Source organism: Aspergillus chevalieri, chromosome 2 (assembly GCF_016861735.1).
Source record: "Aspergillus chevalieri M1 DNA, chromosome 2, nearly complete sequence".
Taxonomy (NCBI): domain Eukaryota; kingdom Fungi; phylum Ascomycota; class Eurotiomycetes; order Eurotiales; family Aspergillaceae; genus Aspergillus; species Aspergillus chevalieri.
The window spans coordinates 1,545,038-1,566,774 of record NC_057363.1 but is presented as its reverse complement, the minus strand read 5'-3'; the positions used below and the strand labels follow the sequence as shown (position 1 = coordinate 1,566,774).

At 48.0% G+C, this 21,737-nt stretch overlaps 8 protein-coding genes across 8 annotated transcripts; 4 read left to right on the top strand and 4 right to left on the bottom strand.

Moving 5' to 3' along the window:
• Positions 1-25: 25 nt before the first annotated feature.
• LAG1 (putative longevity-assurance protein (LAC1)) lies at positions 26-1,585 on the top strand (the record flags this gene model as incomplete). The annotated part of the gene is made up of 4 exons (XM_043284854.1): positions 26-176; positions 280-590; positions 639-926; positions 977-1,585. 4 exons carry the CDS (start codon positions 26-28, stop codon positions 1,583-1,585), a joined length of 1,359 nt encoding a protein of 452 aa, XP_043133603.1.
• Positions 1,586-4,937: 3,352 nt separating this feature from the next.
• Positions 4,938-6,302, bottom strand: ACHE_20538S (uncharacterized protein; the record flags this gene model as incomplete). Its single annotated transcript, XM_043284851.1, has 3 exons — positions 4,938-5,360; positions 5,412-6,041; positions 6,102-6,302. The coding sequence occupies 3 exons, from the start codon at positions 6,300-6,302 to the stop codon at positions 4,938-4,940; spliced, it is 1,254 nt and encodes a 417-aa protein (XP_043133602.1).
• Positions 6,303-11,928: 5,626 nt separating this feature from the next.
• On the top strand, positions 11,929-13,698 carry ACHE_20537A (UPF0187 domain membrane protein; the record flags this gene model as incomplete). Its single annotated transcript, XM_043284850.1, has 7 exons — positions 11,929-12,171; positions 12,227-12,374; positions 12,423-12,507; positions 12,555-12,680; positions 12,727-13,076; positions 13,123-13,296; positions 13,343-13,698. 7 exons carry the CDS (start codon positions 11,929-11,931, stop codon positions 13,696-13,698), a joined length of 1,482 nt encoding a protein of 493 aa, XP_043133601.1.
• Positions 13,699-14,211: 513 nt separating this feature from the next.
• On the bottom strand, positions 14,212-14,777 carry ACHE_20536S (uncharacterized protein; the record flags this gene model as incomplete). The annotated part of the gene is made up of 2 exons (XM_043284849.1): positions 14,212-14,578; positions 14,635-14,777. 2 exons carry the CDS (start codon positions 14,775-14,777, stop codon positions 14,212-14,214), a joined length of 510 nt encoding a protein of 169 aa, XP_043133600.1.
• Positions 14,778-14,924: 147 nt separating this feature from the next.
• ACHE_20535S (DUF167 domain-containing protein) lies at positions 14,925-15,405 on the bottom strand (the record flags this gene model as incomplete). Its single annotated transcript, XM_043284848.1, has 2 exons — positions 14,925-15,101; positions 15,181-15,405. The coding sequence occupies 2 exons, from the start codon at positions 15,403-15,405 to the stop codon at positions 14,925-14,927; spliced, it is 402 nt and encodes a 133-aa protein (XP_043133599.1).
• A 445-nt stretch (positions 15,406-15,850) lies between these two features.
• On the top strand, positions 15,851-16,666 carry ACHE_20534A (uncharacterized protein; the record flags this gene model as incomplete). Its single annotated transcript, XM_043284847.1, has 1 exon — positions 15,851-16,666. The coding sequence occupies one exon, from the start codon at positions 15,851-15,853 to the stop codon at positions 16,664-16,666; it is 816 nt and encodes a 271-aa protein (XP_043133598.1).
• Positions 16,667-17,397: 731 nt separating this feature from the next.
• On the bottom strand, positions 17,398-19,054 carry ACHE_20533S (FAD-dependent oxidoreductase; the record flags this gene model as incomplete). The annotated part of the gene is made up of 4 exons (XM_043284846.1): positions 17,398-17,889; positions 17,942-18,312; positions 18,388-18,659; positions 18,756-19,054. 4 exons carry the CDS (start codon positions 19,052-19,054, stop codon positions 17,398-17,400), a joined length of 1,434 nt encoding a protein of 477 aa, XP_043133597.1.
• A 1,442-nt stretch (positions 19,055-20,496) lies between these two features.
• Positions 20,497-21,552, top strand: ACHE_20532A (uncharacterized protein; the record flags this gene model as incomplete). The annotated part of the gene is made up of 3 exons (XM_043284845.1): positions 20,497-20,536; positions 20,598-21,410; positions 21,473-21,552. The coding sequence occupies 3 exons, from the start codon at positions 20,497-20,499 to the stop codon at positions 21,550-21,552; spliced, it is 933 nt and encodes a 310-aa protein (XP_043133596.1).
• Between the last annotated feature and the right edge of the window lie 185 nt (positions 21,553-21,737).

The following is a 21,737-nucleotide window of genomic DNA, read 5'->3' as shown; positions in this document are numbered from 1 at the left end:
AACATCCAATTCGTTTCTCCGTGCTATGCCTGTCATGGCCAAAGACGTCTCGCCGTCGCCCTCGGTTGCGGACCTCAATGCCTGCGTCTCGACTTCCACCGGCGGCCACCATCACCACCCCCGGCCTGTTGCTAAAGAGACCACATTTCGGGAATGGATGGTGGCTAATCAGATCGGTACGTTACACTGATTTACCTGCATTGGGGAGGGCATTGGAAAAGGGAAGAAAAAAAAAAGAAAAAGAAACCGGACGGAAAACTGACAGCGTTTTGTCCGCAGGGATTTCACTGACGATCCTTGCCATGCTCCTGGCCTGCCATAACCTCTACCCTTCGCTGAGACCTTACACCACGCCGTTCTTCCAGTTATCGTACTACCAGCCGTTGCAGGATGTCTACGTGCAGGGATGGGATGATTTATACTTTGTGCTTAGTTCCGCGATTGCATTCACGGCCATCCGCGCCATTACCATTGAATGGGTGTTTCAACCGCTCGCTCGGAAAGCGGGATTGAAGCGCAAGGCATCGGTGCGGTTTGCGGAACAGGGATGGTTGTGGGTGTACTATGGGTTTTTTTGGACCTTTGGAATGGTGAGACTTCTATACAGGTGTCTATTCGTGGTGTGCTGACGGAAATAGTACATCTGGTCGAACTCGGACTACTGGCTCGATTATACCGCGATCTGGAGGCAATGGCCTGCGAGGGGTGTGTCCGGGACGTTGAAGTGGTATCTGCTTGTTCAGTTGTCGTTCTGGGTGCAGCAGATTCTGGTGATCAATATTGAGGAAAGACGGAAGGACCATTACCAGATGTTAACCCATCACATTATCACCAGCAGTCTGTTGGGCTCTGCGTATATCTACGGCTTCTACAATGTCTCGAATGTGGTGTTGTGTTTGATGGACATTGTGGACCTTTTGTTGCCGGTAAGCTGGGTATACTTGGATTCTGAGACTGTCTGATGCTGACTTGAAAGACTGCCAAAATCCTCAAATACTTCAAATATGAAACAAGCTGCAACATCGCCTTCGGAGTCTTCATGTTCACATGGCTCATCGCCCGCCACGTCCTCTACCTCCAACTCTGCTGGTCCATCTACAAAGACGTTCCCGCTGAAATGAACTATGGCTGCTACTCCGGCACCACCGCCGAAATGCTCACAACCGACGGATACCCCGATCGATGGCAATACCTCTTCTACCCGTTCCTTGACATCGACGGTCCTATCTGCATGAACCGGACGATCAAGTGGATCTTCCTGTCGTACCTGATGTCGCTACAAGTTCTCTCCATTATCTGGTTCGGAATGATCGTTCGTGTTGCCGTTGGGGTGCTGCGCACCGGGAATGCGGAGGATACTCGTTCTGATGAGGAGGATGAGGGTGTCGAGTCTCCCGGGACAGCCCAGGTGTCCAGCAAGGACGGCACCGCTGGGACTACTATTGCTGCTGATACCGCCAGCGCAGACTGGAGGCGGGCCAACAGTTCCTCAAATATGCGACCCCGTGGTCGTGGTCGTCTTCCGCTGGAGCAGAGCGACCGAAAGGCATTGCTTGGTCGGATTGGATGTGATAAGCCGACTTAATCGCCCCATTACTTCCCTAACATCTTCCTCGATCTTTCTCTCATTTTCTAACGCTTAACGTTTCTTTTCACGTCATGAATATGCTGCTACGTTGATATCATGGATGGATGGATTTTATCAAAAGCACACGCACATATACCTGAAAACGATCCCGGATGTCTCGTCTGAGGACTGTTTGTTTGTTGATTGGTTTGGTTCAAGTTAATTGCTTGATGCTCGATTTTACTTGATGGATACCATGATTTACTGTCTGCGTTTGTCTGGATTATATTTCAATGCAGCTTCAAGTACGATATCTTGATTCCAAGCTATAAACTGGTGATCAACATCTGCTCAAGACTGCCCTAAGCTTCTCTATTAATTCAATTATCCCATGTCTCATGCTTCTCCAATCTTTCAATGAATTCAACATCCTTACGGACCCCATCTCCACTCTCAGACCAAGAGTATAGAATCACATCCGCAATCTCCGTCACCTGCAGCCATGAGTGACCTTCGAATTGGTGCACGGCGGGCTGGGTGGCGGCGTTTTAGAGGAGAAGTTCTATTTCGGCTTTGCTGAAGTTTGAGATGCCAATGGCTTTTACTTTGCCGGTAGAGATGAGTTTCCATTGCTTTGTATGTCTGTGTACGTTGGCTTTGTCTGGGTTGAGGAAGGGCTGATGGGGCGTACGTCAAGCCAGTCAATATCCTCGAGAATCGGCTTACCACCTTGAGTCCTTGGGGAAGGGCTCGTCACATAACCGGTCTTCGTTCATTCTCCTTGACCTTCCACTTATTTAACCCATAAAGATTAACCCTCTGATCCATTATCCTGGTAATATCCCACGGCAAGGACCCCTTCTTCTCATTAACAACATCAAAAGATACGCCATAGTGCTTCTTGAACGCCTCTTTCCACTCCGCAAACATGCTCGGAGATTCCCTCTTCAATGCCTTCTTCTAGTAGACCCTCGTAGCGTCTAATCAACTTGACATCCACACGTAGACGTCCATTGTATCCCGCTATGATGCGCTGCGGCAAGGTTTGTCTCTTCGCGTGGGGCTCTGCTCCTTTCAGGCATGGGTACCATTCGCCTAGGACATTTATTCGGGAGAATATGATTTCGTCTTCACCGTATATGAGTTATTCGCTGAGGTTTTGTATTTCTTGCCTGACGTCTTGTGACTCTTTTCTGAGTTTTCGGATCTCGTCGAGGATCGACATTGTTTGTAGTCTGACTGGGTGGTTTGTAGAGGAAGGTGATGAGTTTGATTCTAGGTCTACTGATAGGGTTGAAGTTATGGCGTTAGGGGTTCTATCCGTACAAAAGCAAAGTCACATAATTATTGAAAGATTATTGTAGAATGTCCTTTTCTTTACAGCAAGGCTTTCACTGCCCCAATTCTGAATCTATTCCACATATTCCTGTTCAAAACACAATGGTTCTTAATCTGAATGCTTAAAGCATTTATGCACCACCGCACAACATCATCATTTCAGTCTAAGAGATGATTTATTAGTGATTGCCGTGACATGGAATTATTTTGTCGATCTCAGACATTGCCTCCCTTCCTGTCGGTGGCAGCCATTGGATTGAAGCGATTGAAGGGTGGTGTGATGGCATTTGTTGTGAAGGCCCTGCTTACCCCTGACAAACTTACCATTATAAGGAAACACAACAGATTACTGGAATAGGATTTAGTGAATAAGAAGTGACTGTTATGTTAAGCGAGGTATGTCAATACTATTCCTACATATTACCCCACCCTCTCAGAAGCCACTCCGGTACTAAATACTGGAAGATTTGAATGGGCATTTTGGCAGAGCAGCTCTTAGAGTCTTTAATCCCCAATGGCCTCGAGGTGAAGGCGGAAATCTCTAAAGAGATGATCAGGACGGTCGATCCCTCCGCGAAAACTGTGGCTAATCAGCTTGGGATGTCGATTTTTGATCAGCTGAAGGATCTTAGAGAGGATATCCAACAGCTACAAGCTGCTCGCGATGAGGACCGCGGATAATTGAACAGTCTCCGTGAACAAGACCTTGATAATGACGATCTCTTTATCGTGAGAGCATCAACCCTAGACGAGTGAGCAGACGGCCGTGGCCCAGTCTTCGATGACGATAGGAACGGCCGCGTCCATGCAGGAAGACTGCAGATCGACGTCAAGACTGTGCTTTACTTATTTCGAATTGTCGGAGTGTGAGAGAGCCGTCCGTGACCGAGCAGGAGAACAGCCCACGATCCCCTGTGGGCCACGATGTTTCGCTGGCCGTCGATAGCTTTTCTATCTATTCGGATCATTCGCTCATTTACCAACTGTGATCCCAGTGGCGAGGTAAAGGTCTCGTTTGAGTTCAAGCCATTTAGGCTTTTTCTGAAAGGCCTTGCAGCTTTTGTCTTATTGACAAGCCTGGATCGTTGCAGGCAGTTTGGAAACCTGGTCTTAGTTTGTCTGTGGACATGCGTGGTCGTCTTCTCATAAATTTTGGTCAACATTTGTCGACAACGCACTTGTCCTGTTTGAATGTTGATAACGGAATTGCAGTATCGAGTAACCAAGCAGAAGTCTTAAGGCCTAATATTTGGCACAATTCAAGTCAAATATGCATGTCGACGCGAGGATAGGACGTAGATCCATAATCCCCAGAAAAGGCTAAAGACACCTTCGCCGTACACCATGGGTTGATGATCAATGTAGGAGTGCGGAATAGGAAAAGATAAGGATGATCAAGAGGAGACAAGTCTTCTCCTACACAGCAGTAAGTCATGCATAAACAAAGTGAATCCCATGCACACCCTAACTTTCCTAAAATATTCACTGCAGAACATGAATAACATGAATCATCCTTAAAGCCTTACTAGTCCCCAAACCGTTGAAAACCAAGATTCAGCTGAGCCAAGCTAAAATCCCCCGCTAACCGGACCGGCTCCAACTCGCCAAACTACACCGCGGTTATTAAGCTTCAGCCCAGCCCGGTTTTCCTGGTTTTACCATTTACGGTTAAGTGTAAGGAGTTCGCGCCGTCGCCACCCTAGTGCCGTAGTCTGTGGACTATATGTGCATGATAGGAGAAAAGGACTAAGGGATTGTTATGTGCAGAACTATGGAGTACAGTCTGTGCTTGATGAAGATAAGCAGTCAAAATTATGGATTGTATGCATGTAGTTAGATAATTTCGTCGTAAATGTACTATGTACAAGCTTCGTTTCCAAGTCGTTCAAGTTAAAATCCCAATATATAGCGAAAGTAATGGTATCTGATCAAGAAAGTCAAATAGTGAAGGTATGTCGGTCAGTGAAGTAAACAGTATCAGGACGAATGAGAGGTAAAAGCGCTCGTCACAAAATGTATAAGGCCTTTTTTCTTAAAACTCTTTCTCGAGTGGCGATCGTGGCTGACTCGGAGGCGGGGATGATGGCCCCGACGAGCTGCTGGGTACTGAAGCATGGCAGATCTCGCCGGTCTTCAGATCGACTTTGTCGAAAGCTGATGGCGCGCGAGTGTGACTCGAGGTGACGTTGTACATGTTGGGGACGGTGATGGTTTTGTTCATTGCTTCGGACCATGATTCCATCTCGACGGTTCGGAGCACCTCGAGACGAGCGTCTTGCGCCTCCAGGTCGCCGTTGGCGTTCGAGGCGAGCGCGTTCGAGAATTTCGATGGTCCGGTGGACCAGAGTTTCGAGGCTCGCTTGCTGGACGAGTAGGCGTACTGGCGGGTGGTCTGGAGCAGTCGGGGGAGGAAGGATGCCATGAGAGGTCGCAGTGCTGGTGCAGAGGCACAGATCTAGACTTGTTAGTGAATATACGACTATAGAAGCGAGTCAGAAGAACATACCAATCCCAAGTTGATCTCGACAGCGGCGGACAACAAAATCGGCCAGCCCATCCAGGTAGCATCGTAGGTACCAAGCATACTCTCGTAGACATAGGCGGTACGGATGGAGCCAGCGACGTTGACGACAATACCCAAACCGAAAATCGACATGACGGCAAGCCGTTGGCGGGTGGGCAGCTTCAGGTTCCAAATCAATGGCATGGGAAGGACGGTGCACATGAAATCGGTAAGGATATTGATAAGACTGGCGGAGAAGACGGCGGCTCCATCGTTAAGGCAGGTATGAGGATACTGGGGCTCCAAGTCCCAAAAGGCATGGATCGGGCGACACTGGAAAATGCTGACCAGCTCGAACAGGATACAGCAGATTCCCACAAAAACCATTGATCCGATCAAAACCCAATAGTATGTCCGGTACAGACCCTTCGCTCCTGTGCCGATCAAACGCTTGCAGAACCAGAGGAGCGACAACTTGGTGAAGCTGGAGGACACGGAGAATTGGACTTGGAAGGCGAGGTTCAGCTTCTGCACGGTCGGGAGCCAGCTCATAGGGATATCCCAGATGTGTCGATCCCATCCCCATACCTGAGCGGCCAACGAGGTAACGACGCACATTCCGATAGCGAAAACCTGGTTTGGTGGTTAACGAGAAGTTCTTACTATTTCGAATCCAAAACTATGGCACCATACCAGAGCGACCACAATAAAGATATCATCCAGTCCTGGTGTGCATGTGATTCGTAACCGAGTATACAACCGTAACAGCGTCAACAAGAACGCAAGACTCATGGTGACAATGTTCACAATCAAGACGGCCGGGCCCCCAGACACCGGATCGACGTAGTTTGGCAGAGGCCATGATAACAACACTTCCATCGGAGGAAGCTGCATGATGGCGGAAGTATGCCGTGTAAGAATAAAAAAAGGAAATATAGGAAGATGGCGAACGAATGTATATAAATCGCGACAGAAATCTTAAAGAATGGATGGGGCTTGTACAAGGTTTCATAGGTCGTTTTAGTTGGAGTCGAACATAACCATCAGGAACCACTTGAACTGAGATCTAACAATAATCCACATGGGTCATTGTTCACACCGAGCTCTGATTGTCGTTGATTCAAGTGGCAGGCGTATGAAACGCTTGCCTCGACGGGATGCCGTAGGATTGGAAAGAGAGTAGAGGTTAGTCCACGAACCGAGGGGACAGACGAGTAATCAGTCCAGTCCTGGAACCAAGGCCACTTCATCAGGGTAAAGGGAGAGACGGGGGGATATTATACTGGTGCTCTCTCATGACTCGAGCGAGCAGATGGAGACACGCCCCAGAGGACCGGGGCCGTGGGTACCAGTCGATTGGCTTTTTAACGCCTCAACTTTCCTGTTCATTTTGCTTTTTTCCTTTTTCTCTCGCACTTTGGGGGACCCCATGTGTGGACTATCTCAAGATCCAGCCAGGCGACAAATTGCTCCAATAGTTCAGTCCACCGGGGAACTGACGATCCTATTCGCAGAAGGAGCAAAAAGGGGCAGCACCCCCGAGAATTAAGTCCTGGTTCAAGTGGTACATAGGCATCGCGATAGGTCGATCCGAAGTTTGTACACTGGATCCACCACGCTTAGTCTCTGCGATCTGAATTGGGATTATTCGATGTAATGGCCGATAGTCCGGCCTCCTAACCCTGGACCGACATGTTTAGGGCACGCACTTTGTCTCCCTTACAAGCGAATCAACCTGCATAGGCATGGACCGTAAGTTTTGATATGATGCCGTAGTGCGTGGCAGGGTGCACACATTTACCAACCGGACCAGCTCACCACGAGGGAAACCAGGATGCGGTTTTTTTTTTTTTAAGAGTTGAGTTCTGTGCATATCATGTGTATATCATGCAGGATACACTGACAGTGAAAGGCAATGCCGGCAGTAGTCCTTGCCGATGTGTTCTCTGTGTCTCTGTACAGAGTATGAGTACGTGGAGAATGGCCGATCGGCATACGATTGCACCGGCGGACTTTACGCACGCACAAATCCTAACTATGGAGACGCGCTGAAACGAGTGCTTCGGTGGGATACAACCCTTTCAAATCCCGTATCCCTCATGCTAGGATGTGGCATGATACAAGTGTACCCCGTAAGCGACATCATCTCATTCCTATTTGGGCATAATCCAAGAAGCTTTTGTCATTCGACACATACAAACTTCACTACGGGTAGCGCTAACTTCCCGCTAGAAGGACGATTATTGCCCGCTAATGCTAGTCCACGATGATCCGGGCACTGTCAGCCTCCGTTCTTTGAAATGTCATCGTGTGGCTTGACAATTGCCTATCCTTATCAAATTCCATTGTCCTCGGTCTGCCCGTGACTCGTGTCCGACCTGTCATTTATGCTGCTTTGTTTTGAATATGGCGTATTGCGTCGCCTGTGTGCGATGTTGGCTGTGCTTTCTGATATCGACCAATCTTTTTAAGCGATACAGTCTCAGGGAGAACCAGAGTAACCGAGTCACACGCCACGCAGCTAAATGGTCCGGATGATCTTCGGCCGTCCGTACGTGTACTACGGAATCATCTCCTCACATAAAGGAGGACTTCGGGGTAGAACTACTCCGTACCCAGAAAAACTCCTATAATCAAACTCCCTGACAAAACACGGACTGCTTCACCAGTGCATCAGCAGTCAGAATCAGGAAATTATGTATGGTGTGCACACGCACTGACCATGCGATTGATGAGAAATTCAGAACTGAATCATGTTACCAGCATTGAGCACTTTTTAGCTACCCTTCTATTGCCAATGGTGTGATGGTCTGTTTCGTAATTCGGCTGGGATGGGTGCCCCAAGGTCTCCAATGTGAACAGTGCTTGGTTCGCTGCGTCGATCCTCTCTCCACCACGTCTCTTGTCTACTTTATGGACATGGCAGCCTGTTCCTGGGTTCGCTCAAAAGGAACTGATTTGGAACCATGGCAAATTGTCATTGCATTCCAAGGGCTTTATACATATCATTGATGTTATGCTCAAATTTGGTCCAACGCTCAGGACAGTGATTAGAGTTGCTCCGGATTTCCGATATGGAGAAAACGGTTGTCTGTACAGAGTTTGCAACTCTATGCCTTTGTCTGACAGTTTTCGATATGATACTATGGTGATACTGAGTCTTTTTGTTTCATCTTTTTCTGGATTCGCCCAGTTTTTCATCCTAATCGCCGTTCCGACGCGTCTGGGCTACCACTTACTGTACAGAGTACCGCTGTATCGGAATGGATCTTGCATCTAAATATCGATCTATTCCCATGGTATACCCAATTGCGCATTTATCGAGTCGAGCCTCGATTCTGACCTCATATCCGGCTCAGGTTCAATGAACCATACGCTGGTTATGAACATGATCCGCCGGATCGGACGGCAAACATCACCCACATCGATATCGATAACATGAGGGAATAAGGCGATAAGTTATCTCTAATTGACTGATTAACCCAGCTTTCTGGTACGGTCAAGTGCCCGCAGTGGAGTTGTACTCCGTAAGCCAGAGAACTTGAAAAAAAAAAGAAAAAAAACTCTTCAATATCACGGTTACGTAAGGACGAGAAGCTTCAATAAAGTAGAAAATATTGATTCCGAACCAGCAACCGGAGGTTCGGGTGTGCGACGGAGATGTCTCGTCGTTTGTGCACCGAGTACAGAGTACCTCATTCTGGAGTGTTCTGTACGGTCTACAAAATGAGACATAGTGATCAGAAATAGAAAGAGCAATATAATTGACATTTTCTGCAGCATCACATCTACCAATGGGCACGAGTCATGAGGTCCCCGATGTGTGCGTGCGTCTCGGTAAAATCCTCCGGAGCCCGGTCTCGAATCCCGATGCGAGATCGCCCACAATGCTTATTGTGCCCGAATAATAAATGCAGCTGCAGGGATCAGGGAATCCGGAATGTGATCTATAATAACAGGGATCATAATCATGCATATGAACGTGATGTGTGCGATGTGTCTACTTTTTCGCGCTCGTGCTAAATGCGCATCACGGCGCCAGTCGCTAACTTGGCACCATCAAAATAATCTGGATTAAATATACCATGGAATCTCTTGTATTGGGCAGCAAATCACCAAGAAAAACTGGGGTCTAAATCTAAATGTCGCTAGTTTCTGCAGGGTACTTGGCAACAGCCTTACTCTATCTGATAGTCTGTCAATAGTTTTGCGGAGTACTATGGGTACTTGACAGGGTGTCTATAAACCTCGAAGAGTTACTTCATAATCAGCAGAAATTGATGAAATTCGATCTCTATTTAGTGCTTGGTAGGGAATACCCCTCTACCCCTCCTCAATGGCACACAGGGTGTGAGATGCAGTGGATATTTTCGTACTAAGAAAATTATCGCTGTACCCTCCTACCTAGTTCGGACATCGGAAGATATACCAGAGAATTCCCTACACACTGTACAGATACTTTTCAATGCACTAGTTATCGATTTCTAGGTGATTCTAGTACCAATGCCTTGGTTCTGGTCGATTCGTTGACGACATATATTGGACAAAGTTCAGTTTGTGGTCCTAGTTTATGGACCGTTGTACCAATACTCGGGTTCCGGTTTCTGTTCGGTTGGCAGTTTGGAATACTCGATCGATGGTTGAATTTGAACTTGATAAATACTGCTCCTACTGCATATAGAGCGTACTCCGGTACTACTGCTTGCTATTGGAATTATATGCGGGTTAAGATTCGAGATCTGACGGGGTTGCTCATGTGCTATGAGGTATGCTGTCTTTATTCGCTGGACCTCTCTTCCTCCTCTTCGTCACTTTCCCTCCTTTTTCTTCCTGTCTAAATGCGAGGCACGTGGAGGCTGGCAAGATGTAAATACCGAGGATGTCTGTATCCTGTCGTGATGGGAAGAATGCAGGGTAGAATGACAAGAGAAACTATGGTTAATTGCAGTAGTAGAAGACTTTCATGTGAAGACGAGAAAAATTTCTTATAGAAAAAGACACCAAAGTTTGCTTAGTGTACATGTGACTAAGCCCTATCTCTTGTACGCATCATCGTCGTTTCGGTTGTCTCGTCGGATACTGATGCTCTACTCTACTGCCAGTTCACAGGAATCATGGTTGACCAATGAGATATCGAGCCGCGTAGGGATAAGATATTCCGTATGTTTTTTTATCAAAAGTCCTCTATTAAAAATATATTCAGCGATATGTTTGTATAGCATCCTCATGTCAGTGTTGCTGTGCATTGACAACTTGGTATACCCAGATATATATCTACGATGGGGAGTTAAACAAGAACGATCGGAGGACAACCACTCAGCAAGACCCAACTCAATTACAAGGCATTGAACAATCTACAGTACTTCATACCTTATGCATACCAAGCATTTCCATAATACACATTGGACTGGATCTCTCCCACCAATGCTTCTGACAGCCTTCGAGAAAATTCCAACTCCTGAGTGTACCCCGCATACATGCAGCATTATCTCCCGTGTGAATCCACCCGAGATATATCTCGCACGATATAGCTGCCGTATTCAGTACAAAATCGACGTTGATTGACAAAACTTCCCCTGTCAAGACGGACGATGATGCATCATCTTGCCGAGTGCCAATGAGAGAGATTATCTGCGGTGGAGGCTGCGAAGGACAGCGGTCTAGACTGTGTCATGAGGTGAATAAAAGAGGACATATAGACTGAAAAGGGGAAACCTGAAACGCCGGATATGCAGAGATGTACGAGTATGGCGTAGAGGAGGTATCATCGGAGATTTGACTGCAGATTCTGGTGATCATGAGTGATATTCAACTCTCTCCATTGAGATCTAGATACATTCTCTTTTCATGGGTATATTGTAGCAGTATAGAGAATAGATTACAGTGAGCACAAAAGCTGCGATATTTCACTGATGCCAATACTAATTCCAGAAACGGCCTAGACTGCTCCACTTCTGCTGCTAGCCAATGATATCTCAAGGATGCACCTGTGTGACGGCTTTAAAACAAGCACTGATTGGCCAATTCGGGGCTGAAACAACGGCAGATTTGGCAGGCACAATGTCCCGATTAGGAAGGTTATCTTTGCAGGCATATTGTAGTATGGTAGACATAGAGACATCTACAGAGAGCGAACAAAGAGTCTGTCTGCATTCTCTAGCTGTGCTCATACATGCACATATTCATCAACAACAAACTGCATACTATACAGGACCCGACAGAGAGGCTGCTTCAGAGTACCAGAGCATTACTCGACAAAACGGCTATATCAGAATATAGTCTAGCTTCATATTAGCTCCGGCTGCCATTATTTAGTTGCGGCAAATCCCAGTTACGCGCAGTCGATTCGCTCTCATTTCTTCTTTTGCTTCTTCGCGCGTTCGTGATCACTCGTTTTCTTTCCTTTGTTTCTAGAATCCTTCTATTTTAACTTCTCCATTCGTTAATATTTCGATTTATTCTATCTTCGTTTCTTTTGTCAGATCTATCATATCCTACCGCCGTGGCTGACGGCCCAAGAATGCCCACCCTGGGTGACGCTTCCGATGTCGTCTCCAATGAAACTCCCTCGCCCTCTCCTTCGCCTACGCCAGGCGCAGGACCGACAAGATCGCAGCCTCATATCCATGTCGAATTGAGCAATGAACCTCCTCCGCCCCGTCGCATCACTCCCCGGCCGTCATTTCTTGAAAACCTGGCCGACTCGCGTGAGAGACAGTTTATGCTGGATCGAAGAAATTCGACGGATGTGGACAAATACTTTGTATGCTCTTCTCTCGTTAGTGAAATAGGGATAATATGGCTGATGAAGGATCTAGCACGGCCCTAGAGACCTCGATAAGCACTCGAAATGGCCCATCTTTATGCGACTGCATGGCAGTGTCATGCCCCGATTGGTCCTTCCGCTTCTCTGCGTCGCGCTTTGGTCTACATTGATCACTTGTATTTCGAGATTCATCCAGAACCGTGAGTTGGTGCACGACAGAAGTATGGATAATGGCTGACTTGGCGTAGTTGGGATCGATAACATTCTGTTGACCGTTCTGGGTTTCGTTGTTGGTTTGGCTTTGTCGTTTCGCAGTTCCACGGCCTATGAAAGGTATGCCCCCGGCTTACTGCGCACAAGATGTCTGCTAACAATAGAAGATGGGCGGATGGTCGGAAATACTGGTCATTGCTGATGCAAGTTTCTCGCAATCTCGCTCGAACGATATGGATCGACGCTGCTGAACGGGAAGGAGAAGAGGGAAAGCAGGATCTGCTGGGAAAGCTGTACGTGCAGAGACATAAGCTCTAAGACCATTACTGACACCGCTAGAACTGTTATGAACCTCATACTCGCCTTTGCTGTCGCCCTCAAGCATAAATTGCGTTTCGAACCGGATGTCGGTTACGACGACCTCAAAGGCTTGATTGGACATCTCGATACGTTCGCCAAAGAAGCGCATGACAGGAACAACCTCAAGCCGCCCAGGAAAAGCTCATGGAAAGCCGCTGGAGAGTATTTGGGAATATCATTTGCCGAGTCCAACCCTAGAAAACTGATCAAGCGGTCTAAGAAGCCATTGGGTCATCTTCCGTTGGAGATTCTGAACCATCTGGCAGCTTATATTGATCGCTGTATCGGTAACGGCACGCTCTCGTGCAGCCAGCATCAAAGTCAAGCTAGTGAGTACAAAACCCGAGACCTGGGTGATCTTTGCTAAGATTTCAGTCTCGGGATTGGCTACTCTCAACGAAGTTCTCACAGGCACCGAACGTGTTCTGGACACGCCTCTGCCGATCGCGTACACGATTGCCATCTCTCAGATTGCGTGGATCTATGTTCTCGTGCTTCCGTTTCAACTCTACACCACCCTCCAATGGGTGACCATCCCAGGTTCTATTAGTGAGTGGTATCTAAATGTGATTTAATATCAAGCTAACGAGTGCAGTCGCTGCATATATTATCCTCGGTCTTGACACCATCGGCAGCGAAATTGAAAACCCCTTTGGCCACGACGTCAACGACCTACCTTTGGACACATATTGCAGGCAAATTGCCCTGGAACTGGACATCATCACTGCCATGCCACCGCCCAAGGTCGACGATTTCACCACGCGTGATGAGAACCTCGTGCTGTACCCGTTGAGTACCACTGGATTTCCCGAGTGGAAGGACCGAAGTGTCGAGGAGATCCGCTCTGCACTGAGAACTAAGGTTGTGGCTAATATTCCGGCTTCTGCGTCGACGACTACCATCTATGGGAGTTCCAAGAGTGCTCGGAGCAAACAATCTGTTTCGGTTTAGTCTTTATCAACCGCAAAATACCTGACGAAAAGAAAAAAAAAAAGGGCCAAAAATTTCATTAGGCTGACTTCAGCCTGTACTATCTTTAAGCGACAGAGTTTGGCGTTTATCACTGTTTGAAACAGTAGCAACAGATTGACAATGCAAAAGCCTTTGTGGATTGTTTCTTTTGTCTGGATTGGAAGTTTGTTAATAGAATTGGATATTAGATAGATCTGCAATTCCTAGGGCGTTATGACCTCTATTTCCTGTTAGACATAAGAATATGCCCATCTGCCAATTGCGTAAACCTCCTCACTGGAGGATCTCCTGTGAGCTGCCTCGAGGCATGGTTGCACTGATCAATTGCGTTGCTGCCAGAACGCGCCATGTTCCGAGCCTCATGAGATACTGATGGGCTACCTCCCATTTTCAACGCCAAAAAGACTGGTGTCGAGCAGTGCGAGTCTGCCTGGTCGTCCCGTCACCACTCATCCATTCAAAATATAGTATCCGAACCAAATCAACCGACCATCACGGCACGAACAAATCTCTCCCATCCCCCGCGACGAGCGCACCCAGGAAATTCCCCTTTGCGCAAACCCTCCACGCAACACCTCCGTTCCCAGTTGTGCCACCGATCCACGAACTCAGCGCCGCAACGACAGCCGCAGCGTCGGGGCGGGGGACGCGGATCCAGACGACGTTTTCAGAAGTCGGTGTCGCCGAGAAAATAGATTTCGATGTAGAGGAAGAAGCGATTTTAAGGATGTCAATCGAAATACTAGTCCCAACTAAACCGAGGAACTGGGCGAGCGCGGCGGTGAGATATGTGCGGGCTGTGAGGGGATCCAGGGGGGTATCATTTTTGGCTTGGAAATTGGCTTGAGCTTGGGATATTCTATTTCCAAGTTAGTAATTGTTTCACTAGACTGGTTGTCTATGGGCTGGACGTGCAGCTGCAGTTTGAGATAGGTCCATGGGGGATCGCGCGCGGTGAAGTGGATTGGTGGTTGCATGTCGGAGGGTTTTCGTTTTGATGCTTTTTGTTCGAGGGGTGGTTGTGCTTGTGTAGCTGGTTGGGTATCTTGTGTAGACATTTTCTTATTTTTCTGTTCTCATAAATGATAAATGCGATGCGATTGAAGTCAACGTTAAATGTTGAAGATGCGATGAAAATTTCGGTGATGTCACGCGTATCAAAATTACCGTCGTATACAACTCATAATATTGCCTACAGAGTACATCTACAAACAATGCTCCCTCAACTTTCCCTTAACAATCCGTAACCCCTCCTCTATCCGCTCCTCTCCGCTTAACTCCCTTCTTCCAAAATCCAGCACCAAGTCTTCAATCCTCAATACTTTCTCCCGGCTTTTCTCCCCGCGAATCACTTCTACATTCGACGGCGCTGTATTGAATACCTAGTTACTTTAATCAACAATCCAACCACCAGACACACAAGGGAAAACGGAGAGGGGGGAGGGGGGCGGCAATAAGTACCTTGGCAAAAACCCGCCTCACAGCGGTATTCGCCTCGCCGTCTTTTGGGGGCGCGGAAACGCTCACGTCGACTTTGTCGTCGCGCATGGCGGTGATGGTTCCGCTTGCGTTGGCGGGGAGCGGGCGCCGGGCGCCGGGTTTGGTGTTGCAGGAGAGGTAGAGGGTGTAGAGGGGGGTGAGTTTAGATGCGGATTTGGGGAGAGATTGGGGGAGGAGCCGGAGCATTTTCTTTCTTATAATGGGTGGTGTTCTTGTTGGAGTTGTGCATACAGAAGTGGTGAGTTGTGCTATGCGGATTAGTTATGATATTTATGCATGTTATGCATAGGGCTGGCTGTGTTTTGGGGTTACTATGGGGTATGAGGTATACTTGATAATGGGGTGTTATATTTCAACAAGTGAATAAAAGTTATATTGTATCTGCCTAACAGATATGGCATTATGGACAAACATGGAGCAATGTGCAGAGCAACTGGTGTCTGGAGTGAATGAAAACTGGACAACCAACCTCTGTTACTTTGTTTCTCTTCTTCCATCTCACTTGAACATGCTTGTGTATTGTACGTTTGCAGACCTGTCAAAATGGCCAAACAACATCAATCGCAACTTATCGCAAACGAACACCAGGTTAGCAGCCATACACCCCACTGTCGCTACGACACTGACCATCATGCCGGAGAATCACCCCCAACCAGACCGTCCCCGAACCCCAGACAGGACAGACTCAGACATCACATCCCCCCATCCAGACCAGTCCCATTGGTCCATCGACAACCTACCCTCCGTCCTGTATGCCCTCCGCCCGGGAACCCAGTACATCAAATCCCGCGCGCGCGTCCGCGAAACACCCCACAAGATTTTCAACAAACATGTCCGCGACTTCCCCGTCCTCCCGTCCCGCATCTCATCAAAAGTCGAAGGCTGGCGCCTCGAAGCCTGGTTCCGGCTTGACCGTCGCATCGAGGCGCAGGATATTCTCGACCGCGTTAACCCTAGGTTCCGGTCTGAAGTGAGCTCGTTGGAGATCGAGCTGCGCCGCGAGGAATTCCGGAGACTGTTCCATGTCGCGGACTGGAAGTCACAGGCGTCGATTAATGAGGTTGCGAGGGTGGTGCATAAAAGGGGTGTGGATTTGGGACTGAATACGACCCGTGGTGTTACACCCGGTCTTGTTGACCCGGAGAGAGGCGAGAAGGGCGGGAGGATTCCGGTTCCGGCTGGACAGAAGCGAGAGAAGACGGGCGTAGTGGCTTCGTGGCCATTTTTTGTGATGCAGGGGGTTAGGAAGCAGAGTATGAAGAGTGAAGCGTGCTTTTGGCCGAGTGGGAGCAAGGGTTATCCGTTGGAGTTGGGGGCGAGGACGGCGAATGGAGGCTCGGGGGAGGCTCAGGTATCTCACTCTCAGGGCTTCGGTGGACAGCCGTCGCGTAGTGTTTCGTCTGTGCCGTCTGCTCGGAAGGCATGGGTGGAGGATTATGTTGAGTGAGTGATACTCAGTCAAGTAACATGTCTAATCTAACGTGTTAACTCGACAGACAAATGTCTCAAAAGAAACGAAAGCAAACTAAACCTCGACGTATATCAGCAGCATATCCAGAGACGCGCGAGCTGGCAAGTCATGATAACTCACTTGTGTTTCGAGAGACAAGCTATGATCGTGGCACGATGACTCTTGAAGAATACCTTCACAGAAACAGAATGTCGTACGAAGAGTATCTCTGTCGTGATGAGGATGCTAAAAAGAGTAAAGTTTGGAATTCGGAGAAAACGGAGAATGGCGCAGGTACGCAGAAAAGGAATGTGGTTGATCCGTGGCTTGTTGTTTCGTGATCAAATTGGGGCTACGACATCAGCCACCTTCCTCTTCTGGCTTAGTCACGTCATTTTGTCCTCGACTCTCACTATTCTACTATCAACATCATATTTTGTTGTCATCAGTTGTCCTTTCTCTTCAATTCTACTTTGTATCTACTTTTGTATCAAGTGGACCACTTATACATAAGCAGCATCATTAAATACAGTCTAGTCAGTTCCCTGTCAGAATTTGAACACAGCTGTCCCGAAAGCTTCTCCAAATATGGTAATCGCATAGTCTGTCCTATGGAGATTGTAGCTACCTTGGAGACTGTGTAGTGATCTGTAAGTACTCTTTATATCCAAGGAAGGCAGCTAGCCAAGTCTTGTCTGTAAATCGTTCAAATGCAAACTCTCGCATGCTTAGAAAGGCTTAAACCAGAAAGAAGCACCAAGAGCCATGAGCACCGATCCAACTACCACGGTCGACCTCTGGGCCCAATTCCACGTTGATTGCTTTCCATTCGCTACTGCTTCTGCAGCTGCCCTTGCTATAGCCGCCTTCCCAACAGGATTGGCAGGGAGAGGAAGGTAGTCGATGGCCACACTATCCGAAAACAACCACGCCAGATACGGAACGACTCCCCACGCGGTCCTGGGATAGATATAGCGTCCGTAAAAGGTCTTTGCCCATCCTTGCCGCGAGTGCATTCTTGTCAGAAAATAAGAACCCTGGTTAATGGTATTGATGTGTGCGAAGTGTTTCTTGGCGACTTCTCCGAGTGCATTGGAGACTTCTGACTCTGAGGGCTTTTTCGTCTGTTGACCTTGCTTTACTATCTTGTACAGTGCATTGGCCAATCCAGCTGCTTGTTCCATGGCTGTGTTTGCGCCTTGAGCTAGGTTGGGGGTCATCTGGTTGTCACTGTTAGCCATTGCCGCACAGAGTACACTTGGTAACACATACCTTGTTGACGCTGTCGCCTATGCATATAATACGTCCGTAGTTCCATTGCTGCACAATTCCCTCCTCGAGGCTGATGATGGCAAATTGCTCCCTCCGATTCCAAAGATCGCTGAATTTGGTATCTCTCCAGATTGGCACGTCCAACAGTGCCTCGCAGAATCTGGCTGCATCGTCCTGGGTGAAGCGCGGCCTGTCGGGCCAAATGTACTTCTTGTCAAGTTTTTGCACAAGCAACCAACCAACGGAGCCATCCTTGCCACCAAAGAGGAAGATAACCGAGTCATCGATGAAGCGGAAAATCTGCTCGCCGCGTTTAATACCAGTGTCCCCAGTGGAAATCCCGAGCACGGCAGCGTATTCCGTAACCAGACCTGACAACATCCACGAGCGTCAATGTGACTCATTCTACAGTCTTAATGCTTGTCCAAACCGTCACGCAAACTTACTGGTTTTATCTGCAGGTGGGATGAACCCGGGTTTCTCGCTGTTGGCTATACGCCAGACTTCGGAGCGAGTCACACTGTGGACTCCATCTGTGCCCACTACCGTGTCACCATGATAGATGGACCCATCGGCGGTCCAAACTGAAATCCCCGTGTCGGTGTGGCCGATCCTGATGACTTTTCTCTTCATCAGGATCTTGGAGTGGTCTTGCAGACTGCTGTAGAGGATATGCAATAACTCCTGCCGACGAATAACAGTCATGGGCACGCCAAATCTATTGTGTTGGAATAGGTCTATTGTTAACAACATAGCTCTTGATCCGTTGTGAGGGTGACACAAAAGTTTCGACAAAAAAAGCAAAGAGGCATACCTTTTATGCAACCGATCCGGCCAATAATCGCTGAATCCGAAACCATCTGGAAAGCCCGTATGACAGACTGTGATGGTCTCTCCAGCAGCGGCTACGGTATCATGGAGACCGAGCTGGGACAGGACTTGAGCTCCATTGGGCTGGACGGAAAGAAAGCCTCCAAGAGAGACATGGTCGACGTTTTCATGCTTCTCAAGCACGATATAATCGATTCCTGCCTTGTCCAAGCAATGGGCCAGCGTCAGGCCTGCCATCGAAGCACCCACAACGATCACCCGGAAGGAAGATGATTCTGTCATGATTGCGGAGGTGTGGAGCTAATCGAGTCTTGAATACTGGACGAAAGACTCAGGAAAGAGCGGCGAGGGGCACGGCTTCTTTAATATGTCGAGAGACTGACGTGGGACAAACAAGCTCTTACCTGGCTATCAGGTGACAGGTATCCTGGATTATAACCCTCATAGTATACAGAATCTGACAGACGTATATTCCCTTATTTTGTGTTTCTTCGCTCAACTTTCTTTAAGCATTACGGAATGCTTAGCAGGATCAATGTTTAGTTGCCTACTAGTGCCAATCGATACACGCGCGGCATCCTTCAGATATATTTTGTTCTCGCCCACGCCAACAGTGACAAATTTATGTGGATATGGCGGCCGAAATCAGTCTTGATTCCATTCTTCCATGCCAATGCGGGTCAAGCATAGGGGCGTGGGTGTGTGCACAGGCTATTTCCCTTATCACCGTCACAACCAGGGTGACTAATGGCTGAAACAACTAGTTAACTCTAGTCGATATCAACAAAACCTGCCTCGAGAGTGTTTCCCAGCGCGTTTAGCTACCTCGTCGAACCAATTGTATTACAGCCAGCATGTTCGGGAACTCATTGACTCTTGAATGGAATTCAGCACAAACGGTTCAACTCAATCTCCTCATGCATCTGCTTCACTGCCTTCCTGCTCGCCAGCAGAGAAAGGGTGAGTTTCTGAGTTTTTACCACCTGAAAAATCCTATTATCAAGTCAAGGAACGGTCTCTGGTTTTGTGGTTCTGGGGCGGGATACTAATGCGAACTTGTTTGGGTCGCTTGTTACTATAGAAGTTGAATCGGCTTGGTGTGTTTCATGATCTCGCAGACAATAAGGAGGACTTTCTTCATGCATTGAGTTTTAGGATGTGTCTTTGTCTCTCGGGCGCGGAAACTCAAAGCAGAGAAGAAGCGATTGTTTTGATGAGAGATCAAGAGAAGTCAAGTTTTAACGATTATGGTGATGGCTGAGGTTCCTTGACAGTGTTGAAAAAAGTCATTTAGAGGTGGTGTGATATACTATTAGGAATAATCCAGGTTTTAGCTCGAAGCTCCATAGCTTTAAGTTATGTCTCGGGACATTGTCTATCTTTTAGCAATAGCAAAGAGAAAACATTTTGAGATCTCTTTGTCCACAGAAGGGTACCTCCCGCGGCTATGTGTCCAATCAGCGACAAAATAAGGCAAATTGTGTGCTACCGCTGCTATACGGGACATAGCTATGTTCCGAATAATGGGATATCTCTGGATTTGATGCTGCCAAAAAGCTTTGTTTGATGACACAGCTGGGGACTGGCGAGAGAAGCATAAATACTGCTATCTCTCCACCATAAAGCTGACTATCTAGTTTTCTACAGCAGTATATTCAGCATATTCAGAGAAAACCAAGCTTCTAACACTACAGGAACAATTAACACTGAAAGACCAAGGCAAAATGGACCCTTCCTTGATTAGAAGTTGCATCCCTTGCCCCCGTGAGTATACCCCTCCCCAACTCCTCCAGAGAAAGAAAGATTTTGACAGGTTTTTTGACAGACATCACTATCCCGGACCAATATCACACATGCGAGCACTCCCACCACTCGTCTTACAGTGCCACAGACTTGCCTCCCATTCTGTTCGCCTTAGAACAGAAACAGATTGGCTACCTGAGCGAAATCGAAGACCTCATCGAAAACGGCAACAAAGTCCTTGACTGGGAAGGTAAACCCATCCGCGACTTTTCGTTTCTACCCCGGTACATCTCCATCGACGTTCCGGGATGGTTGCTCGAATACTGGTCCCGAACTGACTCCCGGCTCACTTACAAGGATATCAGAGCGCGTATGACGGCCCCAGTCCTCAAGGAAAGGACTTCGGAGAATACCCTGAACATGCGCAGAGAGCGCGAGGCCCGCGGCCCATTAACGCTTTCCTGCTGGAACAGGCGTCGCAACCCGCTCACCCGCATGGAAGTCGGACGTGTCGAGCACCGCTCCGTCGATGAGATCTCCTACAACACAACCATGAAAGTCCTGTACAACTCTCTCAGTCGGCCCGTCGCGCTGCGCAAGCGCGGCCTTGTCCGTACCGAGAACGGTCTCGTCTACACGACTCGCAATCAGCCGATCTATGCGCTCAACACGTTCTTGAAACCAGGTGAGAAGTCCCACACTCTCGGACCGCGATTGAGGGAGACTTTCAGCCTGTACAACCGGCTTGCAGCCAAGGCCCGGGAACTGAATTGTCGCTCCTGGCAGCTTTTGCCTGCGGATGACTTGCCGAAGCAGTGGAGTGAGTCGAAAGAGCTGAAGGAGGTGAAGTCTGTCGCGAAGCATACCTTTGCTTGGTATAAGGAGGGTGGTCGAGGTAAGTTCTTTTTTTTATTCCCCATTTCCTCTCTATTGTAATTGATGCTAACTTTTCAATAGCCGTTGAAGACAGCCCTGCAGCCGAAGCAACCTTGGTGAGACAGATTGAACTTGGCCAGATTCAGGTCAACCGGGGTTAGATGATGACCGATTATTATCAGAATAAGAATTTACAATTAAGGCTAGTGCTAACTGTTTGTTTATTTGTTATGTAGGGTTGCGGGTCAGGATTTATAAAGGCGTTGGGATAGAGGTTGATTTACTGGTATTTTTTTTGGTGGATATTCGAATGTTGGGTTTTTGAAATGAACAGATTGCAGTGACT